This window comes from Triturus cristatus, chromosome 2_2, assembly GCF_964204655.1.
Source record: "Triturus cristatus chromosome 2_2, aTriCri1.1, whole genome shotgun sequence".
NCBI lineage: Eukaryota > Metazoa > Chordata > Amphibia > Caudata > Salamandridae > Triturus > Triturus cristatus.
Genome location: NC_140582.1, coordinates 428,674,768 through 428,699,246, shown reverse-complemented (window position 1 = coordinate 428,699,246; position 24,479 = coordinate 428,674,768). Strand labels below are relative to the sequence as shown.

At 44.2% G+C, this 24,479-nt stretch overlaps 1 protein-coding gene across 9 annotated transcripts in view; it reads left to right on the top strand.

Moving 5' to 3' along the window:
- ELF2 (E74 like ETS transcription factor 2) overlaps window positions 1–20,302 on the top strand; it is a 593,917-nt gene extending 573,615 nt beyond the window's left edge. For all 9 annotated transcript variants that reach the window (XM_085641518.1, XM_085641513.1, XM_085641515.1 and 6 more), the window contains 2 exons: window positions 7,072–7,416; window positions 18,498–20,302. In XM_085641518.1, the coding sequence (XP_085497644.1) occupies window positions 7,072–7,416; window positions 18,498–19,125 (973 nt within the window). In that variant the 3' untranslated portion in view covers window positions 19,126–20,302. The remainder of the gene's footprint in view (window positions 1–7,071; window positions 7,417–18,497) is intronic.
- The last annotated feature ends 4,177 nt before the right edge of the window (window positions 20,303–24,479 follow it).

The window sequence follows — 24,479 nt, the reverse complement described above, 5'->3', positions numbered from 1 at the left end:
GAGGAGAAACCGCTACAAAGTCGATGCACAGCATATTGAATCCAGAAAGATTCACGCTGCAAAACTTATAGTTTCTTACCTGTCTGTGTAGTTTTGCAGCTTGAAGACTTTCTGGATTCACTAGCGAACCCACCCTCCTCCGCCAGAAAGATGAGACAGAAGGATAAAAGGGGGGTAGAAGGTGAAAAGATTTTACAAGGATTAAATAAAAAAACCAAGAGAGAAAAAAGAATCCGAAGATGGTGACCAAAGGTGGGAGCTCCCGGAGGAAGCGCGTCGACGTCACGAAGGACACCAAATGGTGGTATGTCGACGCCCACCTGGGCCACGAAAAAGAAAAAAAGAGAGAAAAAATACTACAATTCCGGACCCAACCACTAGATGGCGGAATAATGCACAGCATAGTGAATCCAGAAAGTCTTCAAGCTTCAAAACTACACCGACTGGTAAGAAACTATACGTTACTAAAGGGGCAGCTGAACCATATGATGCATGTTTCAGTATCTAAGCCTAAGTTACTGCCAGCACAGAAATAAAACCAGTACGTACCTATGTTGCTAAGCATGTTAGATCAGGGAAAATAAGCCTTTAGAGAACCTGCCTCTTCTAAGGCAGTCGTGCCTAGGAGGAGATAAAGTATACACGCATCCAAACGAGACGCCATTCACTGTCAGCAAAAGAAATAATGCCCCAACATTCACTGATCCACTGCCATCTCAGTAAATTAAAGGACTAGCGATGGTAAGAAGGAGAATGAAGAGACCTGCTACCGGAAATTGGCATATACCAAACTCCAATGACCTGTCGAAAAGGTATACACAACATTAATGGGAGAAGGCAGAAGAACTAATGCAATGCCTCCCGTACAAGAAGAGGGCCAAAGGTGTCCTCCTAAAAGAGAAGACTATAACCAACACACGTATAAAAACAGAATTGATACCTCTTTTAGGCAGATTTGCACTGGTACCACTCTCAGGATTCATGCCAGGCTGAGGGTCTTTGGGTTTAAATAGAAAGTATAGGCATCCATAGTTAACATGCCTTTCACTGAGAAAGTCTGTTCAGAGTGGCAGTTAATGACTGTCCAGCAATGGATATGGGGTCCTACAGATTAGAGCATCTTTTTCAAGAGTGGAGCTCCCTCTTAGTAAGTGGTGGGGGTTGAGGTTCAGCCTAGCACTCAACAAAGCCATATACACAGCCAGTAGACCGGTCCCAAGCATGGAGTGGCATGTCCTATGACACCAGGGCAGCCCTTTTAAGGCATAGGCAGGAACGCCGGAGTGTTGCGGTCTCAGGCTCCAAATAACTTTTGAATAAAGGGCCCTCTGGCACCAAACAACTGTAGGGGGCAGACTGGAAGGTTTCCTCAGAAAGTGGAACGAAATTACTCCTGACAAAGTATGCATGCTGTATAGAGCTCGAACACATACCACCAAATACCATGCCAAAGAAAAGGACTTGCACTAGCATTTCACCTTCTTTGCAAAGAGATGAAAGAACTCATGCAGAAAAGTGCTAAAAAGGGAACACAACCTGGGAGTGTACTTGATATACTTGCTGATCCCAAAATAGGATTTGACATGGAGGTCCATCATCGACCTCTGTTCCTTAAACAAGTTAGTGAAGGCACTGAAGTTCAAGATAAACATACTGCAAGAAGTCCTTTCACTTCTCAAGAATGGAGACTACATAGTGAGGAGCCATAGACCTTAAGGATGCCTCCTCCTGTATCCTTATGATCAACCAGCACCAAGAAATACCTCAGGTTTGTGATAAACATTTTATGTTGCCAATCTAAAGTGCTTGCATGTTAGATAAAATCAACACTAGTAGTGTTTGCAAAGTGTATTGCAGAACTTGAGAAGGCAGGGTATACATGCATACCCTACCTAGACAACTGGCGAGTAATAGCAAGCTCACATACTTGAAAGCATAAACAGTATTGCAAATGCTGCACAAACAAGTGTTTTCCCTGAACCTGAAGAACAAATAGAATCATTGCAAGATGGATAGTGCAAACCATACAAAGATGCTAAATCTAGCGTAGAAAATGCTAAATAGTAAACCAAAGGCACATTCTCCTAGATAGAAAGCATTCATAGCTAATGCACCTATGACACACACATCATGGTCATCTGTCCACACCTTCAGAAAACACTACTATGTGGACATCTATGCTAAAAGACAGGTGGGCCAGAATGTATTGAGACACCTATTTGCAAACGTGATCCTCCTATCTTCTCAAAAGGAGGTGTGAGTTTAGCGTATTAGTCCCTCATCCTTCGCTTAAATTGATAATAAGCTTGAAGACAGTACAATTACCAAGAATGGGAAACAAAGAATCTGAAGATGGTGACCATGCACTGGTACATTGTAGGTGTGTAGTTTACATCATAGAGGGTGGCTATACCCACCTTATGGTTAACAGCCAAAATAAAATTAAGTACATTTCAAGACCCACTTACTAGATGGCCAAATAATGCACAGAATGTTGGTGCTGAAAAATCTTCAGGCAGCAAACTTATTGTTACAAGTAAGTGCCTTTTCTTCCTTAATCAGCTTTGTTCTGTTCTTTCAGCTGACCGTTGCATGTATTGAGCGGAACAGTACAATCCAAATCTATGTCTTGCGTTTTGCTTAGTTGAGTGTTGTATGTATATACTATTTCTATTTAGTGCGAACCTAGCCAAAAGGCAGTGTTGAGACTAATCTAGTTGGATTTCATCAAATTTGATTATGACCACTGTATCCTTCTCAAATGTCCCTACCTTTTTAGGTCTCGCCTGAGCCAGCGCATGCGCTGCTCGGAGAGACATTTAGTATACAGTTTCCAAAGTGCTACCAGACCTCGCTGGCCTAACGCTTACGTTCACACGCGCAGCCGCCAATCACTGCTGCACGCGCACCACTCGCGTGCTTACCACACAGCGCGTCCCGTCATCGCCATCACTCTCGCTTTGATCACGATTACTTTCGCTCTCATGGCCGCGCGGCCGTTACTTTTACGGCCGCGCAGTCAATGCTTGTATTGCATACCCCGCTGACAGTCGACCCTGGGAGATTTATGAGTTCTTAAGTGATAGAAATATTTCAGGACGATCTGCTTTCCTTATCTGCAGCAGACTGACCGACTCTGCTCGTCCCTCCCGTTCTCCTTAAGGATCGCTGAGTGCTGCTTTTTGGCCTAGGCAATTAGAAGAGGGATGTCCAATGAGACAGATCCTTAATAGCAAAGTCACTTTACCAAACACAGAGACAGCTAGTCACTTTTATGTATTTATTTGGTCTTTTTTTGTGAATCATGGTTGCACTGAAACCACAGGTGATTTGCACAATATGCTTTCTTTGCACCAGCCTCGTAAGTCCATTTGTGGGCAAAGCGCTTATCTGTGATGGGAATCCCCATCCTGGGTGCATCCTAAAGCCCCATTCTGGCGTACATGATTGTTGGTGAGACCCAGAGCTCGGGGCTTGCCGCATAATAGTTGGACTCTGCATTACTTCGGTGTAAGAAGGGTTTTTTTTTTCCCCACACACATGCCGCCGGACCAATTGCCATAGCGCCTTTGCACAACAAACAAAGCAACCAAATGTGTCTGGGCTGAAAGATTTACGTCAGCATACTAACAAGGCACAGGAGCCGCTCGCTGGGACTGGGCCGCCCTGATCCTTTTACCTTAATCTCAGCCTCAGAACACACAACTACATCCTCCAAATCCTGCCCTTGCACCCCCTCCCCTTTTTCCACCCTCCACCTGGTTAAAACTTGTATTTTCTCCCTTCGCCCAGCACGCGCGAGCCTCTTTTACGTCTGTATACCTTTTCATCAAACACCAGAGGCTGTGCCCTGAAACGCAGAGACGTATTTAATGTTTTCTTTCAGCCACCTGACAAGCAAGAGTGAGCAGCGCTAAGGTCTATTTTCTGATAATTTTGTTGGCACCAGGGGGACTGTCGGTGTGCACAGGAATGTTTGAGCGCAGTGAAAGCTCGCTTTAAGGTTAACATAGAAACAGAATGTTGTGGCAATTAGAGCCCGCCAGGACTGCCCCCTTCCTGCTCTCACCACAGACATACCATGGTCTCTGGCTTTACCCTTGCTTTCGGAGACCCATAGGTTTGCCTTATCTCGTCTCTGCCTTTTAAATACATTTTTAGTATTTTTTTAGTCTCACTAAAATATATTTCTATGTTTGTGTGAGAGTAAGGGTTTGCATCTTGTTCCATATTGTTGGTTGTCCATAGAGTGGGGAGAGCGGCAGCTTATTGTACACTAAGGATGTCCAAAAGACACTGCTACCATTTTGCGAATAGGTCACCACCGCAACTTGGAAGTGAGCAACGTTTCAATGGTTTGCAACCAGAGTTCCAGTCACAAACCATTGATTTATCACTGAATCACAGTTTGGAAGGGTTGCCCAAAAAATGCTCCTACCATACTGAGATTCTATAACCATTCAGAATCCCATTTTAGGAGTCGGTAAAAGTTGAAAGAATCCTAAAATCGAATCTGTACATAAGGAAAACCTATTTTGTGGCTTCAAACTCTTCTATTTTGTAAATTAGAGTGTTTGTGGCCACAAAATAGGTTAGTACATCTGGCCCTATATTCTTCACCTTCTTAAGCACCTGATATCGCCTAAAAGTCAGAGACTATTGAAATCTGCTAGGTGTTACCCCATCCGTTGTTAAGAGAAAAGCTCTGTGAACCCCACCAGAGTAGAACCAACCTAGAGAAGCCCTTCAAAACATCTGATAACCATGAACCTAACATTAGTCATTGAGAGACCCCTACCTCCCCCTGCAGCAATTGAGTTTTCTTAAGGCGGCTTCACCGTGATGACCCAATTGGCATGTTTCACCTTTGAAGCTGTTGCTGGGTGAAGCTTTGTAACCTGGCCTACCTTTGAAGTTTGAGCTCCATAATGAAATATAAGAAGGCGATTTTAGAGTTGTTGGTAGCAAAACCCCTCCTCTTTGGTCTAAACCCTCCTTTAGGGATTCTCTCCAGGTGAGGAATCCTTTGACTACATTAGCGGTATGGAACTAACCGCATGGTGGTAGCAGTTCCACTGGATAATTGACCACTGACAGAGAACACTCTCAAATCAGAGAATTTTCCTTTGCCACCCATTATTAAATCGGGTAATAAGTTTTAAAGGTATGGTTTTGTTCACTGGGAAAGATTGCCAAGCCCTGACCTACAGCTTGCACTAGGGAGCCAGACAATCTTTCACGCAGGCCCTCTTTAAAACAAGCATTGGCATAGCCAATAGGTCTCGCCTTTGGGACCTTATAAGTGTTTAGCCGTGCAACGGTTGATTTTGTTACACCAAGGATATTGTGCTGCATAACTAAATGCTTATAAGGTCCCAAAAGCGAGACCTATTGGCTATGCCAATGCTTGTTTACAATACAGTCGGTAGAGCACCTTAGATGGGCGATCGCTTCAATAGTAAATGCATCACTGTATTAGACTGCCATTCTAAAAAGACCCACCACTACTCATTTTCTGAGAATTTAAATCTATGTACTTGTTAGTCACACACACATCTGTATGAACATTGATATCTTATCACTAAAAGCAACATGAGGCTTTATTTACAAACTAAAGAAAGGATTTTTAAATATATGAATACATGCCTGATTTCTTACAAAGGAGCTATCTGGGAACTATGACATGAAATAACTAATTCAGATTAATTGGAGATCTACCTGACCCTGCACTACTCAACCCACACAGAAAAGGAACGCGTCCAGTCTATACATCATAACTCACAATATTTGAGTTTGAAATGTGTATATAAAAACATTAATATTAACAGAATAATATTTTTCAAATATGTGTAAAATATGATTTACATTTATTATTACAAAATAAAACTTTAAACATTTGAGAATACATCCATTAAAAACAATTACACAAAGTTTTTTTATATGAAGTGAAAATCATAATTAGGTTCATAGACTTTGGCCGATCTGGTTTGTCTACCTGCAGGACTTGCACCCTCAAATTATGGCTACACAGTGATTTAGGATGAGATATGACTTGGCTTCTAATTCAGGCTTTGCTTGGTTGGTGGCAATACTTCTATGTTGATAGATTCTAAAAAATACCTAAATTCATTTATGTAACTGTGAGGATGACTCAATAGTCACATTGATGAGGAAAATGCGATTCAGTCAAACTTTATGGAGAGAAAAAGATTTTCCTGAGTTTTCCCACTTTAGCCCTGAAGAAGCATACTGAAACACTTGTAATCATCACTAGAACAATACATTTTCATCAAAAAATTAAAAAGACAAACATGGATTATTTGTAATTGCAAGAAAAGCTTGCGATAAGTCGATGTTAAAACCATTGGATTTCTGTATAACCCTGATGTATGTAGGTATGTCAAAAAAGGATAGGCAAACGGCATTAGCATTCTTGGGATAATGAGGATCATTGTATCTAGTGATATTAAATTGAAACAATGAATGTATAATTTTTATAATGGATGTATGTAAGATCTTTATTTTTCTGTGTCATAATACATTTGAATACTATTTTACACAAACATTTTTGACATTATTTTCTTAACATCTCCCAATCAAAAAATGTGATTTATTTGGAACTGTTTCATCATAAAAGCCAATCTTTGTTCCGTAAAAGGGCAACAACGTTGAAATTGTTTAGATGTTCGTATGTATTGTCTGATCTTGTTTCAGTTATGAGTAAAAAGAAATAAAAAGTAGATGTTTTTTATGCAAAGAACATTGACATCAGGGGCATGCGCAGACCATTACCATCAGTGAAAGCTATAGTTGTATTAAACTGGCAAGTTCGGACTGATTACGAATCTGAATGAAGTCATAACTGAATGTGTTTAAGGCTGCATTCTGTTATCTGTGGGTGCAGATGACTGTGCTTGTTCAGGAAGTGAGAAAGGCTGTTTGATTACTGCTTTGATGCCAGGTGTACATTTTTAGATCCTGGTTGCTATTGCTGTAATAACCAGACAATCCATGCCTGTGTCTTCCTTAATATTTGACATATCTGATGAAGCTTTGTTTTTCATGCCACAGGTACTACTACCAAAGGGGAATTCTTGCAAAAGTGGAAGGCCAAAGGCTCGTGTATCAATTTAAAGAAATGCCAAAAAACATTGTGGTTATAGAGGATGATAAAGCTGAATTTTGCAGTGAAGAAGTAACCAGCCCAACGGAGGACAACTCTTTAGAGCGGGTGTCAATCTCCACAGAAGGCATCTTGAAAATGGCAATACCTGCACGTGGAGGAAGGAACTTGTCCCCATCAAGTGCTACAAGAATGGGAAAGCCAATTGCACGATTAGTGAATATCGCCTCGTCTGGACATGACCTTTCGCCTCACTCAACAACAACTACGTTAACGACCACTGTAGCTCCTAGGTAAGCATTATTGATGTATTTATTATTAATTTATATGCATAAAGTGCAGCATTCACTTAGAACTGATTTGTGCTGTCAACAAATACTGCAGTTTATTCAGTTTCACCCGCTTAAGTACTCAAAGACTCCATCTACTCCATCAGGAGGAAAACACCCATGTTTTAACTTCTTCAGAAATGTACTGTGGCTAGTTTCTGTTCTCTGCTGTTCCATAGCACTGTTCTTGGAGTGCTTAAGGGTCTGGTCTGCCTCTGCATTTCTTATGCTTTATTCTGGTCACTGATAGCAAATCTTCAGCAGGCAATCTCAGGACTGCTTGTGGACAATACTTATGAACATAGTTGACACAAACTTGGGGCCTTATCCATAATAGAGCTTGTGCATGATATAGAATGCATTGAACTTGATCGCTTTCTGTGTAGGCAGCCCGTGCTAGTGCCAGAGCGATCTGGAAACATTCGAAAACATCCTAAGATCTAGCAACGTTCTGGTTTCTTCATTCTGCATGCTTTACAACCTCACAAGGATTTTAGAAGATCCTCGGGTTCATTGATTTTCCCAAATCAATGAGAGAGTGAATACATGTGGTGAGTACTTTTTCTCATCACCAATGAGGGACAAGGGAAGGCTATGGGAGAGCCCTGCCAGAGACAATTGTCATATATGTTGGGCTGAATAGATGTTGTCGTCCTTGCAAGATTTGACTAAATCTAAAGTTGCCCATCCTGTCATAAACTCCCTTGAGAGCTAAAGAATACAGGTGCCCATACATGGATTATCTCATAAAAAGGAGATGTGAGATGTCTTGCCTGTTTGGCACTACCAAGATTACGGGTTTGGATTAGATGTTTGTATATAGAGTTACGTAGCTCTCATTCTGTCCTTCAGTCACTTTAATTCAGTCATGACGTTTTGCAAAAATCAAAGATATGAGAGCGGCTGTAAGAATATATGATAATTGGAGGTGTTGAACACTGCAGAAAAGTCAACACCCCCTACATCTGTGACGGTTCTCAGATTGATGACGAAAGTTTCCTCAAATTAACTATCCATTGTGCGTATGAAACCTACCAGAAAATGCTCCAACAGAGGCTGTTCATCTCTACAGAGCACTGTAATTAAATTTTTTTTTTTAATTAACATTTTATTGTATACAACAAAGATCTGCATGTACAATTTATCATCTGCAAAACACTTCATCATAGTTATTTCATTACATTTAGAAACGTATGACTTCACCATCACCCTCCATTATTATACGTCATCATCTGAATCACTTTCCTCCTCCGGGGGGTGCATATATCTCCTCTATACATATTCCATTTTGCCCATATTCTACTCCATTTTTTGGGACATTTCCTATTAATAAATGTGGCCTTCTCCGCCACCATAACATCCATATCATTACTCCATTGCGCTGCAGATGGTATATTTTCGGCCCCCCACTTTTGCTCAATGTTCCTCTTGGCTATCATGCCTGTCGTTGCCCATTGTCGTTCGACGTGTGTAAAGTCCGTAGGTCCCCACACATTCAAAAGACAACATTTAGGCTCCAGCTGAACTTGTTTCCCTGTTACCTCTGCAATGGTCCTCATCACTGTCTCCCAGTACGGTCCCAGTTTCATACATCCCCACAATGTGTGGTAGAAGGTGCCCAGGTCCCCACACTGCCGTAGACCACCCGGGTCAGGGGACCTTCCCATCTTATGTAGAACCACCCTGGTGCAGTAGGACCTATGCAGTATTTTGAACTGTACCAGTCGTAGTCTAAAGAGATTGCCACCTCCTTAGGCGACACTACGGGGTCTCGCCAGTCGGGGTCATCCATTTCTCCCACCTCTAACTGCCAGGTTTCCCTCAGTCTGTCAAGTGGATCTGCACGGTTACTGATGATTTTTTATATGTTAGCGAAGTTGCTCGCTTGTACAAGTGGTCCGTGAGCAATCAGTCTTCTAGGGGTGACGATTCTGGTAGTCTCGGCAGGAGGGAGGACCGCCTCTATGGCATGTTTAAATTGCATATATCTAAACTGTTCCCTCTGGGCCATTTTGTACTGATCTTGCAGATAGGCAAAACTGACCACCTCTCCATTATGCCAAAGGTTCCCCAGCCGGGAGATTCCAATCGGGTCCCAGTTTCGAAACCCTTTGCTGTTGCCTAATGTTCCTAATCGGCCTGTATCCCATAGGGGTGTGTGTTGTGTGAATCTGCCCGTCCATCCCAGGTGTCTGTTAACCGTATGCCATATACGAACAGTATGCATCGCTGGGCCCATGAGGCTACTGGTTCTGCGTTGGGCATAAAGTGCTCTATTAACCCCTCCAACCCCCAGGGTCATCCTGTCTAGGTGATATGTGGGATCCGTGTCTGGAACGTGCAGCCATTGATTAATTACTGTGAGTTGTGAGGCCCAATAGTATGCCTTTATGTCTGGCAGGGCTATCCCGCCATCGTACCAACTCCGCGTCAATTTGTGGGCAGCTATTCTGGACGGTTTGCCGCCCCACAGAAGGGCCGCAACTTCTGAGTTCACTGCTTTAAAGTATGTGTCGGGGATTGCATATGGCGTGTTGTGCAGGACGTAAAGGAATCTGGGCAGGGCCATCATTTTAAAGAGGGCCGCTCTGCCCAGCAGTGAGCGGTAGTGCCCTCCAATGTTTGGTGTCCCGTTTCAGCCTTTGCAAGGGGGGCTGCAGGTTGAGGGTAAAAAAGGAGTCTTGGTCTGAGGTAATATGAATGCCCAAGTACTTAAAACTGTTCATGACTATCTGGACCTTACAGTCTCTCGGCAACCGTGGGGGCGCTCCATGTAGGACGTATAGTACCGATTTATCCCAGTTAATGGCATATCCTGATACCGAGCCGAACACAGCACAGATATTAAGAATTGCGTGAAGAGATCGTGTAGGCGAGGTAATATATAGTAATACATCCCATTCCTCCCTCCACTTTAGACCTCGTATCATAGGGTCCCACCTTATCCAGGTCGCCAATGGTTCTAGGGCTAATGCAAATAGTAGGGATGATAGTGGACAGCCCTGTCTCATCCCTCTACCCAGGGTGATTTCCTTTGCTATATGGCCATTCACCACTACATGCGCTTTGGGGTTGGTGTAGAGTAAGTGTATCCATGAGCAAAATTTTGGCCCGAGTCCTAGCTGTTGGAGTACCGCGAATAGGAAGGACCATTCCACCGAATCGAAGGCCATCTTTGCATCCAGCGATAGGACTGCGGCGTCTTCCAGTATAGTGTTTTCTGCCCAACACGCCGTGTAGGCGTCTTAGATTTAGTGCGGTGTTTCTACCGGGCATGAAACCGGACTGGTCCGGATGAATCAGTTTGGTGAAATAGGGTGCAAGTCGAAGCACCAGCGTTTTTGCTAATATTTTCCCTTCCACATTGATTGAGATCGGGCGATACGATGAGCATTCCTACACTGGTTTGCCTGGTTTATGTATGGCTACAATAGTGGCTAACCGTTGGTCTTTAGGGAGTGTCCCTATTTCTCGACTTGTTTCATACATGCATAACCAGTATGGAGCTATCTTATCTGCTGTGCACTTATATAATTCCAATGGAATACCAGTTGGACCGGTGGCCTACCCAGATTGTATTTTAGTGATAGCTACTTTGAGTTTGTCTACTGTCATGTTAACTTCTAGTCTGTCGGCTTCTTGGGGTGTGAGTCGAGGCATATGAATATCTTTAAGGATAGCGAGTGCTTCCTGTATGGTGGTTGTATTCGTGGAGGTGTAAACTCGCTCACAGTGCCGTGCCAGTGTGTCCACTATGAGTTGTGGGTCCGATGTAATTTTGCCCCTATCTGTTTTAATCTGTGCTATCCATTTATGTGATTTTTCCCTTTTGTCAAGCCATGCAAGGAGCTTACCCGCTTTATCTCCGGATTCGTAGATCCGGTGTTGGGTGGCTGTCATGCGGGACACGGCAGCGTTTCAGAGACTTTCATGATATTCCTGTCTTTTTTATGCGGAGAGTGTGATCGCTCCCATCTGTAGGGTTTGTCGCCTGCCGGGATTCCAATCGCTCTCTCATGCTCCATATTTTCTATATCCTGTTTCTCCCCCTTCTTGTGTCCCTCAATTTGCGATATAGCATGACCTCTTGTTACTGGCTTGTATGCTGGGGAAGGGACTGACGCTTCATTATCTTGAAAGTAGTGGGAAGTTGCCCTGATTAAGGCTGCCTTAATTTTAGAGTTCAGGAGGTACCCCGGGTATATAGGATACATACGACTTTGAGTAGTGCGATGTGTTAGTAGTTCTGCCGTAACCGGTGAGTGATCTGAGATTCCCCTGGGTAAATGTGCGACTCTGCCAAGCTTACTCAAACTGTCTATTGCTACAAGTATGTAGTCTATACGGGAAAGGCTGTTATGAGTGCCGGAGTGGAATGTGTAGTGCTTCGCATTTGGATTTTGAAACCTCCATATATCTTAACAGGCCATGTGCATCTAAGAAGTCGGCCAAAGGTGAGCCAACACGATGTTGTGGGCTAGTCGGTGTGCGATCTAGTGTGTCGTTTGGGGTCATATTAAAATCTCCTCCTATTACTAAGTCTCCCTCTGGTAACGTTAAGAGAAATTTGCCCAGATCTTGTAGGGCGGGAGCTTGTAGCGCAGGTGGTATGTAGACAGATACAAAATTAATCGTACGTCCTTCCCACTGCATCGAGATTGCAGCAAATCGACCCTGGTCATCTTTAAAGGTACGATGGAGAATGAGGGGGAACTGTTTTCATATCAGTATCCGCACCCCCACCCCCCCCCAAAGGGAGCCGGTTGTGAACTCTGAGTGCGACACTAATTGAAACCCCCATCTATCAAGGGCCCTACATGTGGAGCCCGTTAGGTGCGGCTCTTGTAGCAGTGTACCTGCCGGAGACACACGTCTCGGGTATTGTAGTACCAAACCTAGTTTTATCTTATCCCGCAGGCCATTGATGTTCCAAGAGAGGAAGAACAGCTTTGGTCTCATGGTACGCTGTGTTGTTAGGTCATGTGATGCCATTGGGTATGTTCGTCGTTGTGACATGTTGAGGTGTGAGAATCGTTATGTGCATATTTTGAAAGTGAATATACAGTGACAATTGCTGATCTATAACCATTAGAACTTCAACATGAGCATTTCTACAGAGGAGATACACCGATAGTGGTAATGTCTTCCCCATCCCTTCTCCCCTCCCCCAAACACATCCCCCCTCCCTGCATCCCTGCCTAGTAGGTTCAAAACTACCCACCTCCCCAATAGCAGAGTGCCTAAGATCCCCAATAATGAATAAATCATAAACGTAGGATTGTGCGGTGTGGCGCCTGATAGTCTCTCCCTCCTGGGCCCGCAGCAATCCCAATTACATTGTTTTTCCCTAATGGCGCATATAAGTGTCTTTAGTCCCCAACTGAAACTGTGCGCCCCCAGTTCGTTCATGGGTGCCGCTGAGGCATTCAAATCATAGCTTTTCTACCCACCATTATAGACAGGCCAATAAGTGAGATATCTACCGACCATTGTCGTCGTTGCAGTCCTTCACTTCCCGGAGCTTGCAGTGTCGCTGCCAGTACTCCCCGACCTGGAGCTTCTGGATCTTGACGGTGAGCATCGCCTGTCTTCGAATCTGCGATCAGTGTCTTTGGAGTAGGAATTGGCGTTTCTGTTGGCGGTGTCTTCTCTGCGGCGTTGGGACGTAGCCGGTCCCCCGTCAAGCCATCGTTGGGCGTCGTCCAGAGTCATGAAGAACCAGGATTTTTCTCCATCCAGTACCTTCAATTTAGCTGGGAAGAACATCATATATTTGAGACTTCTGTCTGAGCGCCCGTTTAATGCCTTCAAAAGAGCGACGGTCTCTGCACTTTGAAGGTGAAATTCAGGAAAAATCTGATAGTCGTGTTATCATAGGGGAGATCTCCTTTCACTCTAGCTGCTTGCAGGATTGCATCTCGGTCTTGAAAGTTCAAGATATGGGCAATAATAGTGCGGGGTGGTGCACCAGGCCATGGCTTCGGGATAGGAGCCCTTTGCGCCCTCTCGATAGAAAATAGCAGGAGGAGTCTCTTGGGTTTAAGGTGATTAAGGATAAAGTCTTCTAGGAAGAGGTCTACGCTGGGTCCTTCCGCCCCTTCAGGCACCCCCACCACTCGTACGTTGGTGCGACTGGCTCGTCCTTCCTGATCGTCCAGGTGCAGTGCCATTTCCTTATGCTGGTGAACCAGTTTTTGCACCTTTTTCTCCAATTCACGTGTGACGTCTTGTAACTCACTTACATTTTCTTCCGTGGCCGTAACTATTTCAGACGTCTTCCACATGTTGGCCCGCATACGGTTCATTTCGATCGTGAACTTGTCTATTTTGGTCTCCAGGTTAGTTCCGACTGCCTGTATTGCTGCCATTATTGAGCCTAGTGAAGGCTCTTCCGCTGGTGTGGCCTCCTCATTTACCCCAGTATCAGTCGTGAGCTGTCGTGGTACTGCGTATGTATCCATTTTCTTAGCCTGGATGGCGGTAGTCCCGCTCTTCGGCTTCGTCATGTTGATACGGAGAAGTTGTCTGGACCACCACCGCATTTCAGCTTTTCAATTGTCCTATACCGGGGTGGTCTCGCGATGAAGGGCAGCGATATTCCTGCGTGGCAGTTGTGATGTCCCAGTAATTAGGGGAGGGGAGGGGTCTCGGTGCAGTACTTGAGCGGTCCGCTTCTTATTAGTGGCTCCCCGGATTGCGGACTCGTCCCCACTGCCGCTTCGTTATTTGCCGGTGGTATGCCGCGTCTATCGCTTCTTGTTGGGTGCTTCCCCGCAGCCCCCGTCGGAGGTCCGCTCCAGTGTCGCCGTTCGCCAATTCCTTTGCTCCACCCTTGCCAGGTTTGCTGTGTCTATTGCTGAAGGTGGAGCATGCAGTGGCTGGCGCTTAGTTTCGCACTTTTCAGCGTGGCTTATCCCGCACAGGACTCACCCGGTCTTCCTCTCTACTGTGTTTGATGTATTGTCTCCCGACTGGCTGCCCCTTTCTCGTGTACCATGCAGATCTCAGTTTTCTGGTGCTATGCGTGCCCCACACTAGGGGGGGGGGGTGATCGCCAGTGATTTCCCCCCTCTCTGGTCTCACCTCAGCGCTTGGCCGCTGGCTATTTCGTCCAGTTCGTGTGGTTGCGGGGCGTTTCCAGGGCTGGGATGTGTGCAGCTGTTGCAGGCCTGAAGCCGCGGTCCTCAGCCTCAGTGTCCCGCTGTCTGCAACGAGACTCCGCCGTCGATATCGGGTCCGCGTTACGCTGATTCGCAGCGGCTCGGATTTTGTTGTATTGCGTACGTCTGGAGCGGTGAGATTCTACCCACCACCGGTCCGCAGGTATGGGGGTCCAAACGGCACCAGTACCTTTTCAGGGGTTGCGGATTACTGCCGGATTAGGGGTGTATCGCTGCGGGCCCTGCCGGAGCTACGTCGCCATTACGATCGGCGCCAAGCACTGTAATTATTGGGAATGGGGGGGTCTCTCGTACTTTGTTATATTATCTTTATGTCCAGACAGTCTAATCCTCATCAAGGCTATATGGAGCTGAGAAAGCTTCATTGGCTGCTGTTATGAAATGTATTGTAATAGGCAGTGCAGAAAGCTGGCTTTTTATATAGTATACCAAAATACTGTACACTATGTAGAATGTCCAGACGACCCATATTGGCTTACAGGGCTTACATTAATAATCCCAAATACTCTCTCTTGTGGTAGTGTGGGCAAGCAGTTTAGGCTTATCAAAGGGTAGTGTTAAGCATATGTTGTACATATAGAGTCACAAAATGAGACTCAATGTGAGAAGGTGCCTCTTTTGATATGGTTAGCCACCCACTTTGCGCCTGGAAATTGATATGGTTTCGATTGAAAGTGCACAGGGCCTCTGCCAACCAGGTCCACTGTGCCAGATCTCCTTCCCTAAAACTGTCCCACGATTGGCAACTTCAGACCCCCCCCCTCTATTTAGATCCCTAGGGCGTTGGTACTGAAGAGGGTTCCCTAGGAGCCTTCACTAAGGCCATGCAAACAACCACTGCAGCCTGCACACCTTGGTGCAGACAAAGTCGACATGGCACACTGCCTTTGTGCCATGTCAAAGCCGCACATCTTAAGGTATGGATAGGTCACCCCTCTGGCAGGCCTTACAAGCCCTAAGGCAGGTTGCATCCTATCTCGGGTATGGGCATATCTGCATGAGCAGATATGCTCCTACAATATTTCAGTCTATTCTTCATATAGTAAGTGCCAGGGAAGCGATTGAGAGTACATGGGCTGTTAACTCAACAGCTCGAGTTCCCGAGCACCATGATGGCTACACTCAACCTAGGGGAGTTTATACTACACTATGTGTTACTTCCCATTCCTTGGATTTCTCTTGTTGTCAGGAAACTGCATCAGGGCCGTGCAAAGATGACCTTGGTTTTTCGTCTAGACTGGCTGCAAGTGTATGGTACACAGCTCCGTTACATTGGTCCCAGTGTGTAACTTGGTGAGCTATGGAGAACATGGATCCTCTTAAAGAGTGCCTTTTGGATATGTTGACCTTTGCTCTGTCTTTAATCTGCTGTGGGCACAGTTAAAGAGTACCTTCATCCTTGTCTGACTTTTTGTTCACCTAACAATCCTTTGTGGTTCAAGCGCCCGATTGTCATGAGGCATTTCAAAGGGTTGACTTGCGTGTTCTCTGTCAGCGTTCAGAATGCCTAAGTGGGTCATTAATTTGGTACTCCTATTCCTGGTGGAGGAAGGGCTCCGTTTGAACTAGTGCATAGCCGTCCATTGCAGCTGTTCACTATTAAGACAGTGTTTTGGTTGCTGTCACTTGGGCTCACCTTGTTAGCAAGCTGCAGGCTTTGTCTGGTCTTCACGCCTTTATTTCTATTTGGATAAACATGCTCTCAGGACAAAGCTTTGTTTCTTCTGAAGATTGGCTACCTATTTGACGTGGTAGAGTTGGTCAACCTCCTAAACCCACCAAAGAGGAAGAGTAGCTCCATTGAATGGATCCTTGCAAACCTCTTATGTTTTTTATGGACAGGTCCCAGAAACTGGATAGATAGCTTGACAGAAACAAAAAAGGAAGAGAAAATTTGGGAAATGGTGTGTTCCAGGCATCTTGTATTTTATACAGAAATCTGTTTAGCTCTTAGTTAAAAGGTACCTCCTGATGACACCAGGACCCATTTCACTAAGGCAAAAACTGCTTCTTTACAACTGTCTAGTGGTGTGTCGTCTTGGGCATCTCTCAGGCTGTGACGTAGGCTTTGGTTCCCACTTTCACCACGAGACATTATTGTCTCCACTCAAAAGTTTGCAGGGGTGGTCATTTGTCAGATCAATTATGCAAAACATTTTGGTGTGACTTTCTCCTCAGACATTTCTCCATGGGGATACTTGTTTGGTATTTATTCAATAAGCAAGGAATCTTTAGTTTTAAGTACTGTTACTTACCTTTGATAAGGATCGTTCTGTTGTATACTTTGTTTACCTGCAGGTTCCTTGCCCATCCCACCCACCTCCCCATCATGGGTGGAGTGCATAATTTGGTTAATAAGGTCAATTTTGGTACAGTGCATAAAATTGTCAATTTCGATGTCATCATCTTCGACTCTAAAGGTGTGGAAAAACCGTCAAGGCTCTGCCAGGGTGGCACTTATGACTCTGGTTATGTCATGCCCAGTGCAGTACCAAACATCAATATGTAGTTGAGTGCTTCCTACTCGTGCAAAAAAAAAGCTGTTTTGAGCCTTCTATTCTGGCAACTGTAGGAGATTTAAGAGGCAGTACGGATGGACTCCGTTGGAAAATTAAGCCCCATGGTAGACCAGTGATGGTATAGTAGATTGAGCGTGGGGTTGCAGTTATTTTTGAAGTATGGCATGGCTATATGGACAAACTCACCTCGGTGTCACACTTGTATTGAAAGTTACTACTAAAAGAACAATATCTTGCTCCACCTGATACCACCTCGAAAAAAACAATTAAATGTCTGTTTCACACATTACATTTTGAGATTTGTTTTTTACTAGTTTCCTGAATTGAATTTCATATATTGTGCATAGATCGAGGAGGTTATCAATGCCGTTAATAACCTAATCGTTACATGCTTACATTTCGAGTCATTCGTTTTCCTATCCAAGAAACTTGGCATGTGCAGAAGATTCTCCTGCATTGTGCGATTTAGGAACCTCGAGCAAAAGAGATATTAATTTTAGAGTGAGGGAATGTACAAGACTGGTTGAATAAGAACCAGTAGTATAATTTCATGTGCAGTGCACTGATATGAACTGAATTCATGGTTAGACCTTGGGATTGGAAAGAATATGGCTTTGTGTTTGATAAACGTTTAGTGTATTGCAGGCTTTTCAGCATTAGAGGTTTTTATTAAAAAGCGCAAGTAAGGTTGCAGGTGAGTCGAGTACACAAGCGAAAGGATGGTAGATTAGGTATATGGCTATTTCAAAGCATTTTCATCTGAAAATATTCGACATTTGGGTCATTGTGAAATGTTCATACAGGGTACCCGAGACCACTCTTTACCTCAAGTCACTACTTTCAGGGCTGCTTCATCACTGGTTTACAGATCCAAAGGATAAATACTGATAATAGAAATTACTCGAGTTCGCATTTGGCAAATTCAGTTCATGAATCTTTAGCCAGCTTGTTGCTGGCTTTCTTAACTTTTATAACTAGTTGTTGGCTTAGTACACTTTAATGATAAGTGGCCAACCAGTCTGTGGCGGCTTTGCCACTTTACAACCTCCTCACTGCTATTCTTTATAGAGTATTTGCAGATATATTTACTTACTGACACACATCTAGAATTTAATACTAACTTGAAGCTTGTTACTTGTGTATTGCTTTGCAATTAATCGTTGCTAGGATCCGTTTTTTCAGTTGCTGTTTGTAAACCCAAGAGACTAATCCAGATGACCCATTGATCACGATGGTGCAAAAGTGACTGTAGTGAGAGAGTTTTTCAAGTTATGAACTTGATGCATTTTTTATGAACTTAGGATAAAATAGAAGTCTAAAACTATTGTTTTCCTTCATCATGCAGGACTCTCCGTGTAGCGATGCAAGTGCCGGTCGTGATGACGTCTCTGGGTCAGAAAATCTCAACGTTGGCAATGCAGCCAATGAATACAGGGTCGCAGCTTATAACCAGCACCAGCCCAACAACTGGCAATGCTCCAAAGGTTGTAATTCAGACAATCCCGACAATGATGTCCGCTTCTGCTGACAGCACGGACAAAATCACCATGCAGCCTGCCAAAATCATCACCATCCCGGCATCACAGCTGGCGCATTGTCATCAACTGCAAGCTAAAAGCGGTCTCCCTGCATCTGGAAGTATTAACATAATGGGAACCCCATTGGCCATGCGAGCACTTAACCCCATGTCCCTTGCACATGCAACACCACTCATGCGGCTGTCTGTTCCCAGTCAGCCGGCCGCTTGCCAGACTCCTCGGGTGTTCAGTGCAGTATTCAGAGGGTCAGACATAAAGACTGATTCAGTGTGTGTCCGCCAAGAAGGTGACGGAAAACCCCTGCAGCCATTGAAAGAGGAGAGCCCTATTGATGGCAGCAAGACTGTGACACATGTGGTAGTAGTCAGCACGCCGTCTGGTATTGCCCTTCCAGTAACTGTTAAAACGGAAGGAACAGAAAGGTCCGACATTTAAAAGAAGCAACATTGTCTACCAACTGAACAAACTTGTGAATCTGCTCATATTAATGTAAAAATGCATTGTTTGGGTTGAAAAGAAAGAGCTGTAGCGAGGAATGGTGGCATTTTAACAAAACGCATGTAAAATAGCAAAGGTTATGGCCAAAAGACTGACTGGAATGTGTTTTACTTGTCCCATGTTTCAATGGGAATGGAACTGCCTGTTCAGATGTCGACAAACCCCACACCCCACTGCCTCCTACTGTTGCTAGTGGAACTAGATGAGAGCCTACACATAGAAAGCTGTAGTATATACAAAATATGGGACCAAGCAGTTCACTACAATATCAAGACACACTAAGGACTGGAAACACTAAAGTTGATTCTGCAAGAGAGTATTTTGTTATATTTTTATTACAGTGGAGGACGGGTGGGAAGAGGGCAGGGGAGTAAGAAATGCCGCGCTACAAATGATAAATCCTGATGCAACTTACATGGAAACTAGCAAAGCCCAGCTGTGTTCTCACAGTGCTCGCTTCATTGGTGCTACATAGAACTCTGCTGAGTAGTTATTCCAGAATGTGAATTGCATAAGGAAGAAAAGCAACTGCAGCAACCTTTGCTCAAGATCTTCTGAAAAGCTACATTGCAGGAGCAGACCAGAGAGATTTGTAATATACCGCTTTCAAGCAGAATTTGATATAGAAGCTTTAGACTGATTTTCAGTTCCCTCTATTGAAATAAGCTAATGGCTTGTTTGGTGTACAGCATTTTTTAATGAATTAAAACAGAAAGCATATTACCTAGCACAGTATTGTTCTAGAATTAAACGTAACATTTTGTATGGTAGTTAAGTCTGTCTTAATTTCTCACTTGTGAGCAAGTTTGCAGCTGGCACTATTGCGCTTGCCTGTACCATGACAGTCACTTGCTTAGCACTCACGCATACATTTCAGTTTCAACTCAAGGTCACACTCAGCATGAATTTGCGATATATTTTTTTGTCAGGTAGTTCAAAACCTGGAATTATTTTGTATTTTTTTTAGTTGAAGTTAAGAGGGAAAGTTACCAGTGTTCAGAATGAACTATAATAGTTTGTATATTCAACATTTGAAGTATATTCTATTTTGTTGTACTCTTGTTTCAAAGTGTATTCAAGTAGATTTTACTGAAATATAGAAAAAACAATTTAAGCTGACGGTTTGTTATTTTTCTATTATTTTGAGTGTTTTTACTGTTTTGCAAAAAGCGGAGAAGTTTGGTATGCTCTCTGTTCTGGTCAAATTACTGTGAAACCCATGTGGGAAATGATGTGTGTGTATGTATTTTGATCTGCATTATATCCAGTTATTTCGTTCTTTCCTAAAAATGGAAATTTTGTAAACTACTAGCTAGGCAGAAAAGTCACTAATGAATCAATGTCCTACTCGTTAAGAAAGCAGAGATTCTGACAAATCCCGATCAGTACATTTTAATTATTGGAACACACCTGCGGTCACCAAAACACTTTAATTCTATGTGAACTGAAACGGAGTAGTTTGTATATTTTCATTTTGTCTTTGCATTCTGTTAGTCTGTACAGTGCCCCTTTGAGAAATATTACATAACTTAGTCTGGTTGGACAGAAATCTTTTGGAATAGGGTCTATTGACTGCATAATTACACAAACTACTTCAGGTGTTTTTTTTTTTTATTGTGCCATTTAAAAGTGGCATATCCTTTTTACCCCATTCTGCAATTTGATCCATGTTAACATGAAACTGCTTTAGGGGTAGAACTGCACAAAATCAGAACAGTTGACTTTGGAATCCTTTACATTTTTTGTATATTTCAAAGCCTACTTTAGGTCGTTTGATTTTTAAAGAAGCCTTCAGCCTGATTACTAAAGACCAACTTTGTTTTCAGATCCATTGAGGTGAATGTGCGTCTGAATTTTAGTTCATTAACTCGATATTAAAGGTTGTGCGTGTATATGAGGCTAGCTTAAATTTGAGTCGTTTCACTGCCCCCTAGTAAAACCGTTCTCTCAGGTTCCAATCCGAGAAAAAACAGTGAGGTATATTGCATGCCTGGCTGGCCTGTTATCCCACATGTGTGAATGAATGAAAATTGTATTCTCTGCCCTGAAATGTGGCAGAATAATTTTTTCCAACTTGCTGGATACAGAGTTCTACCCTGGATGTGCTACCCACAACACACTGATTAATTGAACACTAACGTCCCTGACCTACTTTAGCTTTGAGAAAGAAGTGTCTGGCAGAAGTGTACAGTGGAATCGCTTCCCATATTTTGTAGCCTAGTCTTGTGTGCAATCATCTTGGAGTTAATTTAACTGTTGATCACGGCACTGAAAGCGAAAGTCTACCGGACATAGGAGATTCCTATTGAAAAATAAAGCAAGTATAGGAAAGGGATTCAGTTGTCCAGGTGGTTATGGTGTTTCTTTAGACACTTGATTACTTGCGGAGAAGAACTGTTCTCTAGGGGATCGCTTTGCCAGTTCAGCGCTGTCAATATGCAAATACAAGTCTGAGATCCAAGTTGCAAGGAATAGAGGCTTTAGTCTTTTATAGCCTTTGGTGATGAAAAAGTCTCAAGTTGGGTAAGCGTATCACTTGTCATTTACAGTACTACGAAACAGCAACATATTTTTTGCATTACGCACTATATTACCAACATACGTATTTGTCCAGTACTTCAACATAATAAAAAAATTCCTAGCTATCGTAACAGAAAGTTTCAATTCTATTAAGGACACGTAGGCGAGGATTAGACTTAACTTTCTCTTCTTTTTATTCACCAGCAGCCATTAACATCATGAAGATTTAACAGTAAACCACATTTTCCATAAGTTCTTGGGGAAACAAAACAGTCCATCCAATCAGGACTCTGCACATCCATATAACATTCCCTGGAGACTCTTTATCCTTCTCTTTCTTCCTGCGAACACAGCTGTCTTCTCCAAAGATCATTCCAATGTATTGGAGTCTGTTCCTGTGAAAGCAACCATAGTGTAAGGTTCAGGTGACCAGGATTAAAGTATCAACCTACAATGTCGAAATATTAACCTAAACATGTCTAACAAGATAAACCGTAGCAAATTATCAAATGAATAAAGTACATACATTTACATAACCCAAAGCATATTAATACCTCATATCCAGTCGGGTGGGTATGCTAAACGTATTAGAAGAATGGGTGGGCTAATCCTTGCCTCTGTGTCCTTACTAGAATTGAAACTTTCTGTTGCATTAGCTAGGACCTTTTTCATTCTATGTCAGGACCCGGAGGCGAGGATTAGGCTAGTCTAAAGCTGTTTCACCTCTTAGAGTTTCAAGATTTGAGGCTGGATCTGAAAGAAACACGTTAGTTTTGCAGCGTGAATCTTTCTGGATTCACTATGCTGTGCATTATTCCGCGATCTGGTGGTTGGGTCCGGATTCGTAGTCTTTCTTTTGTTTTGTTTTTTGTTTTTCCATAGCACAGGTGGGCGTCGACGTCCCACCATTTGGTGTACCTCTCGTGACGTCGGCGTGCTTCCTGCGGAAGTCCCACCTTTGGGGCGCCATCTTCAGATTCTTTTTTCTGCTGTTGGGTCTGGATCGTCAACGAGAAGCTCCAGAGTTTGAACGAAGAAAGAAGAAGAGCACGAGTTTCATCGAAGGAAAATAAAGCAAAGACTACAGAGAGGAAGAACATAGAGCCGGGACGACGAAGAAGGAAGAGAACCTCAATCTTCGACGTCCAACGGAGAATGCGCACTCATGAACTCTGAGCGCAGGAATGGACAAAACACCTTTTAAATTCTGCCGTAACTGCCACCACAAATACGCGCAGAAGGACCAACATCCGGTCTGCAACCTTTGCCTGCCCATCGACCACGAGAGCAAGGACTGCAACGCCTGCTCCGCCTTCACACCGAAGACCCTCCGGGTGAGAGAGAGGCAGAGGAGAGCCAACTTCAACATTGAAGGCAAGGGTAAGGCCCCGTCTCTGTACAACCTGGGCCTCTCCACCAACGATGAAGACAACATCGCCAAGGGACCTGATGACTTCACGGTCGCAGAGACCGATAAGAAAACGTCTGACAAGGTAGGAGAGACGTCGAGCACAAAACCCCCGAAAGGGTCCCGAAAACCAGACACTGACTCGAAAAAACCAGAGTAAGTCCTCGAAAGGAACACCGGCGCCGAAAATTTCAACGACCGCGAGTGGATCCAAGGACGATAGGCCCAGCAGATCCTTCGAGAAGGACTCCCAGGTGCCGAAGACCGCCGAAAAACAAGGTTCGTCGAAACAGGCCCACGAGGTGGGGCGTTCGACTTCGAAAGTCAAGGCCGCGTCGACGCAAGCTCCATCAAAAAGACCAGCGCTCGACGCCGAACATGCCTCCGAAATGGAGAAGAAAAAGAGAAGGCTCGAGGCGGAGATGGAGAGCATACTTCAGAGGAAGAAGGAGTTCGATGAAAAGATGAAGAGATTCACAATCCCAGCGAAACCGGCGACTGTTCTCGTCGAAGTCGAGGAGCAGGAAGAGTTCGACGCCGAAGAGCAGTCGAAAGCTCCCGAAGAAGGGGAAGAAGAATTCTATTATGGGGGAGAAGAAGAGGAGGAGGAGGAGGAGCAGTCGATCTACGGCTCGGCACCGTCGACGACACAAGAGCTGGAATGGCAGGACCTCGACGCCGAAAACCCAGAAGAGCCCGTAGAGACATATCCTTCGAGGCCTTCGCCGCCAGATGATATTGGGGTGTACAACATGGTCGTCAAAAGCGCGGCTGCAGCTTTTGGCGTGAAACTAGAGGAGGAGAAACCGAAAGCAGATTTTCTACTCGAAACACTGCTACCCATCCAAACTAGGAGCCAGTTCCTCCCCATGCTCCAAAGTGTGATGAACCAAGGGAAAGAGGCGTTCAAGGACCCAGCAACATGCCGATCCATCACGCCCAGAACAGAAAAGAAATACAAACACTCCTCACAGGACCCTCCATATATCAAGGGATCTGTCACTGCTGACTCCATTATTGCATCCTGGGCCAGAAAAAGGGCCAATGTCCTGGCGACCTCGGGGCCACCTCCTGACAAGGAGAGCAGAAGGATGGACCTCACTGGAAGGAAAATAGAGAGGAACGCCGCAATGCACTGGCGCATGGCAAACTCAAATGCGCTACTGAACAGGCACCAGTACCAACATTGGGACGTGATGGGGGACCTAATCAAACATCTTCCCGAACAATACCAACAAAGGGATTCCCATCTAGTGGAAGAGGGGAAGAATATAGCTTACTCATGCCTTAAGACGGCATTGGACGGGGCAGAGACATCAAGCAGACTGATGGCGATAGGAATCACTGAAAGGAGACAGGCCTG